Genomic DNA, 13,809 nt, shown 5'->3' with positions numbered 1-13,809 from the left:
GGAGGTTAGTCCCCCCCCACCCCGCTGGTTCCTCCCTGTCTCCTACACCCCCCTGCTCTATTCCCCCCCCTTTCCTCCCCCCGGCTCCGAAGCTCTTACCCCCGCCTCCGAAGTGAGGCCCCCCTCCCCGCCTCCAAAGCAATGATTCGGGTCTGGCAGTGAGGCTCGAGCGGCTTGCAACCGCCGGGACTCACTGGTCTTGCAACCGCCGGGACTCGCTGCTCTCTTCCCCCCCCCAAGCGGTGGCGGTGGCAAGGGAGTTCGCAGAGCATTCCCTGCACATGCGCAGGGGACGCTCTGTCACTTTTGGGGGGATTTAAGTATCCCCCCGATATTTTTCCAGGGTTTTTAGATTTTTGTGCACACCTGGGGACTGCCCCAAGTGTGCACAAAAATCTCCCTTCTTCCCAGGTGCCCCTGATGCGCGGATTTAAATGCCTCCCCATGCCTCCCCCAGCTTGCCTGCCTGCAGAGTCCCCCCTTCCCTGGCTGGTGGCTGCTTTTCAGGCAGTTGTCAAAATGCTGCCGAATTTCAGCGGCGGCTTTCGGTGGCGGGCTGAATCAGATTAGAGAATCTGATTTGGCCCATGGCTTCCTGAAAGGGGGCCGAATAGGCTATTTTTAGGGGTGCATTCGGTTCGGATGAACCGAATGCACCTTCCTAGGGGCTAGCTAATAAACCACACAGTAAAACAATTATCCAGGCAGTAAAGGGTAACAAAAGAATTTATTTGAATAAAGGAACATCTCACAGCTAAAAATTCAGTGGGGATGTTCAATGTGTTACAGCCAGGAGCTTACTTAAATATTTTTCTTGCTCCTCCTCACTTTACATCATCACTTTAGACATGCTCAGTTCAGATTTCTTTGTCTGGTCAGTCATCAATCACATATTTGATACACAGGATGTTATTTGGCCGCATTCAACTCCTACAATGCAGGTGCACTGCTCATTATGTTGATTTATATTTCTGTTCACATCTTTTGGCTGTCTTCCTAGACTCCTTTCACCTTTGAATGAGCCCTCAGGCTGAGTTCATTTTTAGTACAAAACTTAGATGTTTTCATTACAAAAATGGTTCTTTTACATTAATACATGCATATAAATGTCTAACAATATTCAAAGTATTTTATAAGCTTATTTTCACTAAAATATACAAAATATGAAAACATATGTCATTACAATGACATTCTAAAGAATTAAACCTTTTACATGAATTGTTTTAGTGTTTTAAAGTAGCCTATGGCATAAAGCTCTTGTAGAGGCACTGAATCTATCAGTTTTTATTTTGGTCCATCAGAATATTTTTGGTAATTTTATAAATCTTCTTTTTGTCTAAATTAAAAACTCTTCATTTTTAGAATACACCATCTTATTTTAGCCAGCAGAGGCCCTCCTTTTGTATAATATAAATTATATTTATTTTATAATTGGCTTCCAGTATCTATGACTTCATCTGCTTGTTAGTAGCTTGTTAATCCTTAAAAATTTAAAAGCACACAATAACTTATGATCCATCTGAACTTCTTAATGTTTTCCTAAACCTTTTGGAACATCTCCCAACTTTCCGCTTGCTAATTTCAAACACGGTTCCTTAAAAACTTAACTAGTTTTCTCTTTTACATTAAACATACAAAAACATTTTATCCATAAACTTTCATTCTCAGCTATAAACATTCAGAGATATTTACCTTTTAACAATTAAAAGCACCCTTAAAAACTTAGATTTATTTTGCATGGAAAATACAGTTGAACTTTATTTAACCCTATTAATTTTGACATCCTTTAGCTTAGCTTGTGAATCCTTGCCAGGACAGTTTTAAGTGTATAAAAACATCTTGACCAATCTGTCTCTAGTTCCTGTGGAATAAAGGATGGAACATCAATCTCTTAACTGACAATTAATTCCTGTGGTGCTTTTATACCAGTCCAGTTCATGTAAGTGTCTATACAAACCAACAGAGAGTCTTTTCTATTTAGAATAATAATCTACAAAAGGCAAGTATATAGAGATATTGCTTATAGATTCTAATAGTTCAATATTGATATGTTAAAACACTCCAAGCTTATTTAGAATTACTAAAAAAATCAGAAGCTGAAACGACCTCCTGAACTCAGTTTTTGAAATAGAGAGGCTCTCATAAATCTTAAAGGTTGACAATTAGAAAGTATGTCCTAATTGAAGATTGGCTCAGTTACCTGGGACAGAAACACCTGCAGTTTACTTCCAATTAAAATTAGCTTTTCTTTGAAGCAAGGGCTGGAACATGTTAATTAAGTTTGGTTTAAAACACCTGTGTTCTTTACAACTCAAACTGATTGTTAATTCTCCAGGAGAGTCCCAAAGAATTTATCCCAAAGGTTTCCTGGAAATCAACAATAATCAATAGAAAATCATTTGAACCCTGGGTATCCCCTACAATAAGAAGAAGATCAGACCAGTGAGGGTCCACCTAGTCCTGTCTCACATGGTGGCCAAGCAGTTCCGCTGGAGGGCCAACAACAGGGCAAAAAGGCTGAGACCTTCCCCTCATAAGAACATCAGAAGAGCCCTGCTGGATCAGACAGTGAGGGTCCATCTAGTCCAGGATCCTGTCTCACATGGTGGCCAAGCAGTTCCGCTGGAGGGCCAACAACAGGGCAAAAAGGCTGAGACCTTCCCCTGATAAGAACATAAGAAGAGCCCTGCTGGATCAGACCAGTGAGGGTCCCTCTAGTCCAGCATCCTGTCTCACACAGTGGCCTCAACCAGTTCCTCTGGAGGGCCAACAACAGGGCATAGAGGCTGAGGCCTTCCCCTCACAAGAACATCAGAAGAGCCTTGCCGGATCAGACAATAGTCCATCTGGTCCAGCACCCTGTCTCACACAGTGGCCAACCAGTTCCTCTGGAGGGGCAACAACAGGGCAGGGAGCCCCAGGTCATCCCTAATGTTGCTTCTTGCATCAGATATTCAGAGGACTGCCTCTGGATGTGGCACCTGAGGACCCTCCCTGGATCAACTGAGCATAGTGTGGAGAGAGGAGAAACGGCTTCAACACTCTGGAGTAGATGGCACCGTTCTCCAAGTAGCATTCTTGTAGCTTATGGGGCCTTTCTCCCACTTGACCAGGTCTTCCTCCCACGGAAGAGCCACGAGCATTTATTTAATTAATTCATTCACTTATACCCCACCTTTCTTGCCAGTGGGGATCCACAGCAGCTTGCCGCATTCTCCCCTTCTCCGTTTCCTCCTCACAACAACCCTGTGGGGTAGGTCAGGCTGCGGAACTGTGGCTGACCCAAGGTCACCCTGTGAGCTTCCGTGGGACGAGTGGGGGATTTGAACCTGAGTCTTTCGGATTCTAGTCTGACATGCTTCACCACCACACCACGCTCGGAGGAATGATGATGGTTGCCAGCCTCCAGGCAGTTTCTGGAGATCTCCCGCTGTTACGATTGATCAACGTCAGTTCCCCTGGGGAAAATGGCTGCTTGGGAGGGTGGGGCTCTGTGGCATTGTGCCCTGCTGAGGCCCCTCCCCAGGGTCCACCCCCCTCCCAATCTCCAGGTATTTCCCAGCCCAGAGCTGGCAACTCTAAGGCTCCTCAGATTGGAGGAAGGCTTCCAACTGGAGCCAAGAAAGCAAGGTGGGGTATCAATATTCGAAGAAAGAAATGATAAACAGAATGAGCTCAGTGGGGAGGTAGGATGTGGATAGGTTCCACCCCAGGATGCCCTTGCTGCTCCCAACTGAGGGGTGACATGATTGAGGTTTATAAGATTATGCATGGGAAAGAGCAGGTAGAGAAAGAGGCACATTTCTCCCTTTCTCACAATACAAGAACTCTGATGGGCACTCCATGAAATTGCTGAGCGGTCGGGTTAGAACGGATAAAAGGAAGTCCTTCTTCACCCAAAGAGTGATTAACACATGGAATTCACTGCCATAGGAGGTGGTGGCAGCTACAAGCATGGACGGCTTCAAGAGGGAATTAGATAAGCATATGGAGCAGAGGTCCATCAGTGGCTATTAGCCACAAGGTATAGATAGGGGTTCTGGGGCAAGTGATGCTCTGTCTTCTTGGTGCTGGGGGGGGTCAACAGTGGGAGGGCTTCTAGTGTCCTGGCCCCACTGGTGGACCTCCTGATGGCACCTGGTATGTCTGGCCACTGTGTGACACAGAGTGTTGGGCTGGATGGGCCTTTGGCCTGATCCAACATTGGCGTCTCTTATGTTCTTATGTTATGTTCAAATCCCTTCCAGTGGCACCTGCCTCCTCCCACCCGGTGGCGGACCAACCTTTTTGGACCCTGAAGCTTGAACTGTTATGGGGGCCCCTTCTCAACCAGCAACAATAGAGCAACATCCAACAACGTCCAAAGGTCCAAATGGTGGAGAACGGGGTGGTGGGGTGGAGCCCTTGGAAATGGGCCATACATCAAACCCCTACTATATATATATATATATATATATATATATATACACACACACACACACACACACACACACACACACACACACACACACATACCACTGTTGTCTTCTTCAGTGGGTTTGTTCCACGGCAGATCACCACAATTTTTTTTTTAATTTAACCGCTATGTCTCAGATTTTGATTACAATCACTGTACTGGGTTATTCCACATGTCAAAGTACTTCAGCCCACTGGCTTATGATGCTGTCACTAAAACAGCCTTATTTTAATAACAAACACTTGTTTTTAAAAAGCCATCAATTTTGTTGAGAAATCCACTCGTGAAAAGAAACGTTGCTTCGGGGCCCCTCCGGGATCAGGGGCCCTGAAGCTTAAGCTTCATTAGTTTCAGAGTAGATCCGTCCCCTGATCCCACCCCATTTGTGGCTGTTTTCCCCGCCGCCTTCTTCCAGTCTCATCCACAGAGGTTGGATGAAGGGAACTGGGGAAGGCTGGCTCGCCTCGCCAGGAGGGATTCTAACTGGCCATTAGGAGAAACAGAGTGCTGCTGAGCCAGATGGGACTTGGGAGGAACCAAGAGGGCTCTTCTTGTCCAAAGTTATAACCCAGCATGGTGTACTCAGGGGTCTCCCCACTCTTTTCTAGCCCGTAGTGCGTGTGAGAGAGATGTCCACATCAGGTGCACACAATCCAGGCCTCGTCCACTTTGGGGGCAGCTGCCTTGGGCCCCCCCATAACCCCAAGGAGCTGCGGTGGCTCAAGTGGTTAAGACACTGAACTGCAGGCTGTGGAAGGTCGGTAGTTCAGCAGTTCGAGACCCGAGTGTGCCGCATGACGGAGTGAGCTCCCGGCTCTAGTTCCAGATCCTGCCAACCTAGCAGTTCGAAAGCAAGAAATTGCAAGTAGATAAATAGGTACCGCTTCAGTGGGAAGGGAACAGCGTTCCATGCGCCTTGGTGTTTAGTCATGCCGGCCACATGACCACGGAAACGTCTTCGGACAGCGCTGGCTCTTCGGCTTTGAAACGGAGATGAGCACCGCAACCCTAGAGTCGGACTCGACTGGCTTTCGAGCAAGGGACACCTTTAGCTTTACCTTTACATAACCCCATGGCCTTGAGCAACCGTTTCCCCTTTTGCCCCACAGACCCTTCAAAATTTTGTCGTTGGTTGGATCGACTGGAACCTGGCTCTGGATATGAAGGGAGGCCCTAACTGGGTCAAGAATTTCGTGGACAGCCCCATCATTGTGGATGCCACAAAAGATGAGTTCTACAAGCAGCCGATGTTCTACCACCTGGCTCATTTCAGGTAGTTCTCGCTTCCCAGCAGCAGGGGGCGGTACTCCGACTCCCCTCCCCCCAGGCAGTGAAATTGAGAGTTGAGCTGGGATAGATTCTAGGAGGTCCGGGACTCAATCAACGTGATTATTTTATATGCAAACTTCAAGTGCGCTGCTTCTCTCTGGACCCTTCTGCCTTTCCATGATTTCACCTGCTGAAACCACCCCACCACCACCCCAGTTCCATTAGCCTAAGAAGGAAAAGAGAAAACACACATGCAGCCAATGGTCCCTCTAAACTGTGGAGTCTTGTGAGCAAAAACTCTACTTTGCGAGCTACTGGCATGAAAGTTGTGGGCAAGCGATTTGGCTGCTGCATAAATGAGTTTGCTCTGGAGCCATCCTTCCTGAGCTAAGATAAAAATGTGTGAGCCGGAGGCTAAAAAACTGTGAGCTGGCTCACACTCACTCAGCTTAGCGGGAACACCGCAAGCAGCTGCCTTATTCTGAATCGAACCATAATTACATCGAGCCCAGCACTGTCTACTCAGACTGGCAGCGGCTCTCTGGGGTCTCAGGCTGAGGTCTTTCCCATCACCTACTGCCTGGTCCTTTTAACTGGAGATGCCGGGGATTGAACCTGGGACCTTCTGCACACCAACCAAGCAGAGGCTCTTCTGCTGAACTGCAGCCCATACTTAGAAAGGTTGCGGCTCTCCAGGGTTTGGGGGACAAGGCTTTCCCCTCACCTACAGCTTGATCCTTTTAATTGGAGATGCCGGGGATTGAACCTGGGACCTTCTGCAAGCAAAGTATGTGAAAGCACACATTTTGTATGTGAACAGACTCAGAGCTGCCTTCTACTGAGTCAGACCCTGGGTCTACCAAGGTCAGTCCAGTCTACTCAGACTGGCAGCAACTCTCCAGGGTCTCAGTGGAAATCTTTCCCATCACCTACTGCTTGGTCCTCTTTAACTGCAGATGCCGGGGATCGAAGCTGGGACTTTCAGCCTGCAAAGCAGAGGCTCTTTTCACTGAGCCACAGCCCCTCCATCTCTTTGCCCCTTCTAGAACTAATGGGAAAGTGATACCAATAAAAATTAACGACGGAAACTTCTATTGAAAATAATACAACACTTTAGTAAATAATTCCTGCCAACCTAGCAGTTCGAAAGCAAGAAATTGCAAGTAGATAAATAGGTACCACTTCGGTGGGAAGGTAACAGCGTTCACATGACCACAGAAACATCTTCGGACAGCGCCGGCTCTTCGGCTTTGAAACGGAGATAAGCACCGCAACCCTAGAGTCGGATTAGACTGGCTTTCGAGCAAGGGAACCTTTACCTCTACCTTAGTAAATAATAACACCAATACCAATAAATTCACAGGTTACAGGATGCCAGTTGCCAACTAATCCAACTAATCCAACAGGATGTAGTTAAACAATCGAATAAAGAAATAGCTAGAACATCCTATAACATACAGAGTAACTACATGAAGACATAACGAACGTAATGAGGATAAATAATGTCAGTAAGAGCGATAACAAGGTTCCGGTTTATTTCCCTTGTTTCCTTAAACGTTCTTCCTCAGTCGCTGTGAGACAAGAAAAAGAAAACAAAATGCATTGTGGTGGGCAGTGCTATTTTTGGGCAGGAGCGCACAGGAACGGAGTTCCGGCTGGCTTCAGAGTTGGCCACGCCCACTACAGCCAAAACCTCTCTGTGTGTGGCTACAGAGGGAAGGCCTGGACAGCAGGCCGGGCCCGGGGGGGGGGGCCTAGAAGGATCGGGGAGGCATTTAAATGCCTCCCCATGCCTTCCCCAGCCTGTCCAAGGGCTGGCTTGTCCAGGCTCCCCACAGCTGCGGGGCGTTCCAAGGGTGCCCGGGGAAGCCAAGGGAAGGCAGTTTAAACTGCCTTCCCTCCCCTTCAAGGGGGGGGCTTGCCCGGGCTCCCTGCAGCCACGGGGCGCCCAGGCAAGCCAAGGGAAGGCATGGGGTATGGCCTAGTATGCTAATGAGCTGTGCTGTCTGGGGGTGTGGCCTAATATGCGAATGAGTTTCTGCTGTTGGGTGTGGCCTATTATGCTAGTGAGTTCCTGCTGGGCTTTTTCTACAAAAAAAAAGCCCTGGCGGTGGGTATCCAAGTCAATGCTTACAAAACTCAAAATTCGAACACTCGGGAGTACACTGACTTACCTATTGCAGAACAATAATTCTGTCCTGAATGAAACCGTGAGCAAAGGTTTTCAAACCTCCCACAGGAGTAGCCTGGGTGATAACCTCCTGGTCTCCCATCGGGGATACAGAGTGGCAATATATTAAGAAATGATAAATGAGGAGCGCAGCAAAACGCTCCCCATAGTTTGAAGTAGTGTGCTGTAACCATTAAAGAGGAGCTGCGGTGGCTCAAGTGGTTAAGATGCTGAACTGCAGGCTGTGGAAGGTCAGTAGTTCAGCAGTTCGAGACCCGAGTGTGCCGCATGACGGAGTGAGCTCCCATCTCTAGTTCCATCCCCTTCCAACCTAGCAGTTCGAAAGCAAGAAATTGCAAGTAGATAAATAGGTACCACTTTGGTGGGAAGGTAACAGCGTTCCGTGCGCCTTTGTGTTTAGTCATGCCGGCCACATGACCACGGAAATGTCTTTGGACAGCACTGGCTCTTCGGCTTTGAAACGGAGATGAGCACCGCAACCCTAGAGTCGGATTCGACTCGCTTTCGAGCAAGGGAACCTTTACCTTTACTATCAGGCCTATCTTAAATTGTACTCAAACTACTAAACACATTTCCGGGCAAATTGCCAAAGAGTTACAGCCTGGAAGCTGCTACAGGATTGAGACTATCAGTAAGTAATTTAAAGTAGCATAATGCCCCAAGTAAAAACAGCCCCTGGGCTGCACTTGGTACAAATCTAACGTACTGTAGCAAACTTCCCCAGTAGTTTAAAGTTAAGGAAAAACGATATTACCTTATATCAACAAGGAACATATACTCCACAATCAATTCAGCACAGCCTGATAACATTCAAAGATGGAAAGTTCTCATATGTGGGTGGAGCAGAACCATAGTTATAGTGGTAGTGACCTCCAGATGTTCTTGATAACAAAGGTATATTCACAAAGTATATTTTACTAAGCAACATTGACATCTAGTGGTATAATCAGTTACATACATTCCAAACTCATAGCCAAAAAATTGTTCTACTATAAAACCTCTACAAAAAACCAGAAAGGTCCATAGATGAATTCAGACCATCAGGTGAAACTGTTCTCAGTTTATGTACATAGAAAACCTCCTGTTGTGATAAAGTTTTTTGAACATCTATCCTGTTGAAAGGATATTGATAAATTACAGTAAATCTTAGTTCTTCAGGTTTGTGACCTAGCTGCTGACAGTGGGCACCCATGGGTACTTCTGGAACAGCGTGACGTAAATGAGAGAGATGTTCCATAATATGAACTTTTACTGGGCGTGTACTCATACCCACATAGATTTTAGAACATGGATAGATGGCAATGTACAGGACATTACGTGACACACATGTTGTCAGATGTTTGTAAGGTGTAGAAGCCTTCAGGATGTCTAAATTCAGATAGTTCCAATGTTTGTGCATGTATCTGACAATTTCTGCAATGAAAATGTCCTCTAGTGGCAGACATATTGCTAGATCACCTAATAAAGTCCGATCAAACTAATGTATTTTTGAGGGACTTAGTTCCCATTATCCTAGACAAAAGATGTCAATGTTTCAATAAGATTCTTTTAATGGCATATGCATGTTCTGAAAATTCAAAAGCACAAGTGATACGAGAGTCCTGCGTCTTCATTCCCTCCCCTCCTGCGTCTTCATTCCCTCCCCTCCTGCTGGCTCCCAGCCCTCCTGCGGGGGGCGGGTATATTCATTGGGGTTCGCCGCCTCCTCTCCCATTTTTGTCCCACTTCCCTGCCTCTCTCCTGGCCTCGTAACCCCCGTGACAGAATCGCGACCCGCACGGCTTGAGTGGCGCGTCTTGTCCAGGGCCCGTCATCTTCGGAGCGCCTCATTTTAATCTCTCTCCTCTCCTGCCCAGCAAGTTCATCCCCGAGGGCTCCGTTCGAGTAGGACTGACCAGCAACAGCTGGTTGGGTTGCAGGCTGCATACGGTGGGCTTCCTGAGACCGGATGGGGCTGCCGTGGTGGTCGCGCTGAACAAGTAAGTGAGAAGACGGGCTGTGATCTTCCCTCGCTCCTTGGACGGATGGGGTGTGGCGTGGGGACTTGGCCGAAAGGGCTCTCTTGGTAGCCAGTTAGCACTCGCCTGTCTGGAAGGCGTAGGGGGTCCTCCGTTATTCGTTTCTAGAGCTGTGTGTGGCACTCTGTGGAGTAACAGTCCCCAAGAAGGCCCACATTGGTGATAAATTGGACAGCACGTAGGGTTGCCAGCTCAAGATTGGGCAATTCCAGGTGGCTTTGGGGGGGAGCCTTGGGAGGGCGGGGTTTGGGGGAGGGGAGGGGCCTCAGCAGGGTATGAGGCCACTTGGGTTGCCAACCTCCAGGCTACCTGGAGAAAATGGCCCCTTTGGAAGGGGGACTCTGCGGCCATTATATCCCTCCCCTCCTCAGGTTCCACTCCCAAAATCTGCGGGCATTTCCCAACCTCGAGCGGGCAGCCCTAGATGCCACACAGTTCACCCTCCAGAGTAGCCATTGTCTTCAGGGGAAATTGTCTCTGTCGCTGGGAGATCAGTTGTGGTTCCAGGAGATCTCCAGGCCCCATCTGGAGGTTGGCAATCCTAACTCTGAGGTTGCAGGTGAAGGATACTCCATGGGGTGTTTCTTCATGTATTCTATTGTATTTTATCTATTCAACCCGGCTTTGCCGCATGTTAGCCGCCCTGAGCCGTTGGGAGGGTGGGATACAAACCTAATAAATAAATAAATAAAGGTAAAGGTAAAGGTTCCCTTGCTCGAAAGCCAGTCGAGTCCGACTCTAGGGTGGCGGTGCTCATCTCCGTTTCCAAGCCGAAGAGCCAGCGCTGTCCGAAGACGTTTCCGTGGTCATGTGGCCGGCATGACTAAACACCAAGGCGCACGGAACGCTGTTACCTTCCCACCAAAGTGGTACCTATTTAGGTACTTGCAATTTCTTGCTTTTGAACTGCTAGGTTGGCAGGAGCTGGAACGAGAGACGGGAGCTCACTCCGTCATGCGGCACACTCGGGTCTCGAACTGCTGAACTACCGGCCTTCCACAGCCTGCAGTTCAGCGTCTTAACCAATTGAGCCCCCGCAGCTCAATAAATAAATAAATAAATAAATGTAAAAACAGACAACCGTAGCAGAGAGAAAGGTTTTCCACACACACACACCTTTGCTCGCTCCACTTGCCAGGTTTTTTTTTTTAAAGTTTATTTATCATTTTTCCATAACAAAAAAGAAAACATATATGCATGATAAATACAGAATGCTTTTGGAGTTTACATTTACAAACATTTACATTCCACTTGCCAGTTCTGTCGGTTTCCGTTTCTCAGGACAGAGAGGAACCTACCCAAACAGACCCACCCTTTGGAGCCCTCTGAGTTCGGCTTCCACTCGGGGAAGTGCCTTCTCACCAGGTGTGGCGCCCCGGGAACTACTGAGGTGAACTGGTGTGGTTAGCCCAGTCACCATTAGTTAGCAGAGTGCTTAAATGAAGCTACAGAAGCAGGAGCGTCCCTTCGCCAGGTCACTCACTACAGACAACCTACAGAGAGCCACGCTGCAAGTTCAGAACAGAAATACGCCTCTCTTCATTTGAGAAGTTCACTTTGGGTAGGAAAGAGCAGAGATGGATGGACTACTAATTTACTAGCTAAAGGGTGGAGGCGGATGGCGAGACGCCCATCTGCCTCGCGGTGCCAAGAGAGGACCGCATGTCCCTCTCTTTGTGAGTGCAGGTTAGGGATCCCAAGTCCCCCCGGGGGGCGGGGAAACCCCCGCCCCAGAGGCCCGTTCCCCGGCGGCGCCGGATCGGGCCCCGGGGGGAACTCCGCCCCGACGTGCGTGTCACCTGGAAGTGACGGGAAGATGCCAGGCACGCTGGGGGCGGGGCCACAGCCATCCAAGGGAAAACTCCCGGCGAAGATCCACTTGGCAACCCTAGTGCAGGTAGAGAGCACGTCTTCATCCAGAGAGAGAGAGAGGAGGAAGAGGAGGAAGGGGAAATTGATCCCTGAGAACACAATCTGCCTATCAAAGAGGACAGTGGCAGACGAGTAGATGCAGGAAGAAAGGTCAGTGTGCCTGTCTAGCGATCTAGCCTCTCTTGCCGCTCAGTCTGGAGGTCTGAGACAGGGGACATCGCGTCTGGGACTTCCAACAGGGACTGCCTCCCACCCCCGTGTTTCGGGGGATCCCCAGGGCCCTCCACGACCCCTTCTCACCCCAGCCTTTCCTCTCCCTCCAGCTGCTTCTATGACGTGCCGTTCAGCATCACAGATGGCCCGGTGGGCGTCCTCGAGGATGTCGCTCGTTCGTACAGCATCCAGACCTACCTGTGGAAGCGTGCGTGACCCTGAAAGGTGCTCCAGGTGCTGTGGTAGACGGAAGTCCCCCCTGGGGGAATCGTGTCCGTGCGGAGAAGGCCGTCGGGAGGGGCGGAGACAGCTCCTTCGCCCCATCTCTTCCAAGACTTGGGATGGGTCCCCCTTGCTATGACCAAGAAGGAGCGTCGCTGCAGACTGGAGACTCTCGTGCCAGAACCACCGGGGTGCAGCCGAAAGGCGCCCCACAGGCACCGGCCAATGCCCCTTCGTCCCCTGTAACCCGCCTTAATTTATCATACATTAAAAATGAATTGCACTGCATCCAAAAATGAATTGATCTGTTTCCACACCCGGACCAGAGCGTTATCAGGGAACATCCCCCCCCCCCGAAAAAAACCCCTTCCCAACTGCAGCCCAGGGTCCAGGCTAGCCTGAGAAGTGAGGACTTGCCCAAAGGCAGGTGGCCAGTCTGGAGTAGAAAATGTTTACCTGGACTGATGAATTTTTCTCCCTTTAAAATATTCAGGAGACCACCTTTCTCCCGACAGATGGGAAGTCGGGACCCCAGTCAGGTAGCAACCATGTTAACAACATACCGTAAATATGGAATACATTAAAACTGTAGAAAAATAGCCAAAGTGTTGGATCCCAAGCATTCAAAATAACTCCACGTTGAAAAGTAAAGCAAGGTTTATTTCAAAGCGTTGGTTTAACCAGAACAGGACATTGTTAGGAATAACGACAGGTAACCAGGGAAGGCATAATATAGACATTTGAACCAGGTAAGGACCAATGAGCCCAGTTCCCGCTGGCGGCAATAGAACATGCAATTCGCGCCCATTGCATGGGAACGCAACAGTTCTATAATGTCAACACAGGTTCAGTTCACATGCTAGATACCCAAAACATTCCAGGTGAAGCTTTCCTCCTACAACCAGCTGCACGACCTTGGCGAGTTCCGCGGACTACATAACATAACTCAAGCAAACAAGGAATGAGGGGGGGGGTGAAGGAATCTACACAGGAACCGGAATGACAATGGCAGCTAGCTGACATACTGCCCCCTCAAAAATACTCATTAACCACCACCTCCCGGAGGATCCGGGAGACCTCCCGGCTAGCCCGGGAGAATTTCCGGGAGACCTCCCGGTTTGCCCGGGAAACGTCTGTGGAATTCCTGGAGCAGGTAAGGGGCCCGAATATCCCCTACTTCTACCCATTCGCGGTGCTGGGGTCCGAAGTCAACCCACTGGATGAGATACCAAAGTTTACCACGTTTCAACCTGGAATCAAGAATGTCAGCAATCTCAAAATGTTCGGCACCCTCCAACACGATGGGAGGGGCATGGGCAGGCCTCCATGCACAATGACCAGGATCGTTTTTTTAGCAAGCTCATGTGGAACACAGGGTGTAGACCTTTCAAATTCTTAGGCAATTCCACTTCAACAGCAACATTATTCAAAACACGTGGGAGGGGCATGGGCAGGCCTCCATGCACAGTGACCAGGATCCTTTTTTAGCAAGCTCATGTGGAACACAGGGTGTAGAGCTTTCAAATTCTTAGGCAATTCAACTTCAACAACAACATTATTCAAAACAC

General features: G+C 48.8%; 1 protein-coding gene across 2 annotated transcripts in view; it reads left to right on the top strand.

Moving 5' to 3' along the window:
- LOC107117089 (glucosylceramidase-like) overlaps window positions 1-12,522 on the top strand; it is a 74,832-nt gene extending 62,310 nt beyond the window's left edge. For both annotated transcript variants that reach the window (XM_015419125.1, XM_015419126.1), the window contains exons 9-11: window positions 5,566-5,729; window positions 9,773-9,895; window positions 12,130-12,522. In XM_015419125.1, coding sequence (XP_015274611.1) covers window positions 5,566-5,729; window positions 9,773-9,895; window positions 12,130-12,235 — 393 coding nt within the window. In that variant the 3' untranslated portion in view covers window positions 12,236-12,522. The remainder of the gene's footprint in view (window positions 1-5,565; window positions 5,730-9,772; window positions 9,896-12,129) is intronic.
- Window positions 12,523-13,809: the final 1,287 nt, after the last annotated feature.

This window comes from Gekko japonicus, unplaced genomic scaffold, assembly GCF_001447785.1.
Source record: "Gekko japonicus isolate JY-2015 unplaced genomic scaffold, Gekko_japonicus_V1.1 scaffold25, whole genome shotgun sequence".
NCBI lineage: Eukaryota > Metazoa > Chordata > Lepidosauria > Squamata > Gekkonidae > Gekko > Gekko japonicus.
Note: the sequence above shows the minus strand (reverse complement) of the source record. Positions and strands in the feature narration are given on the sequence as shown.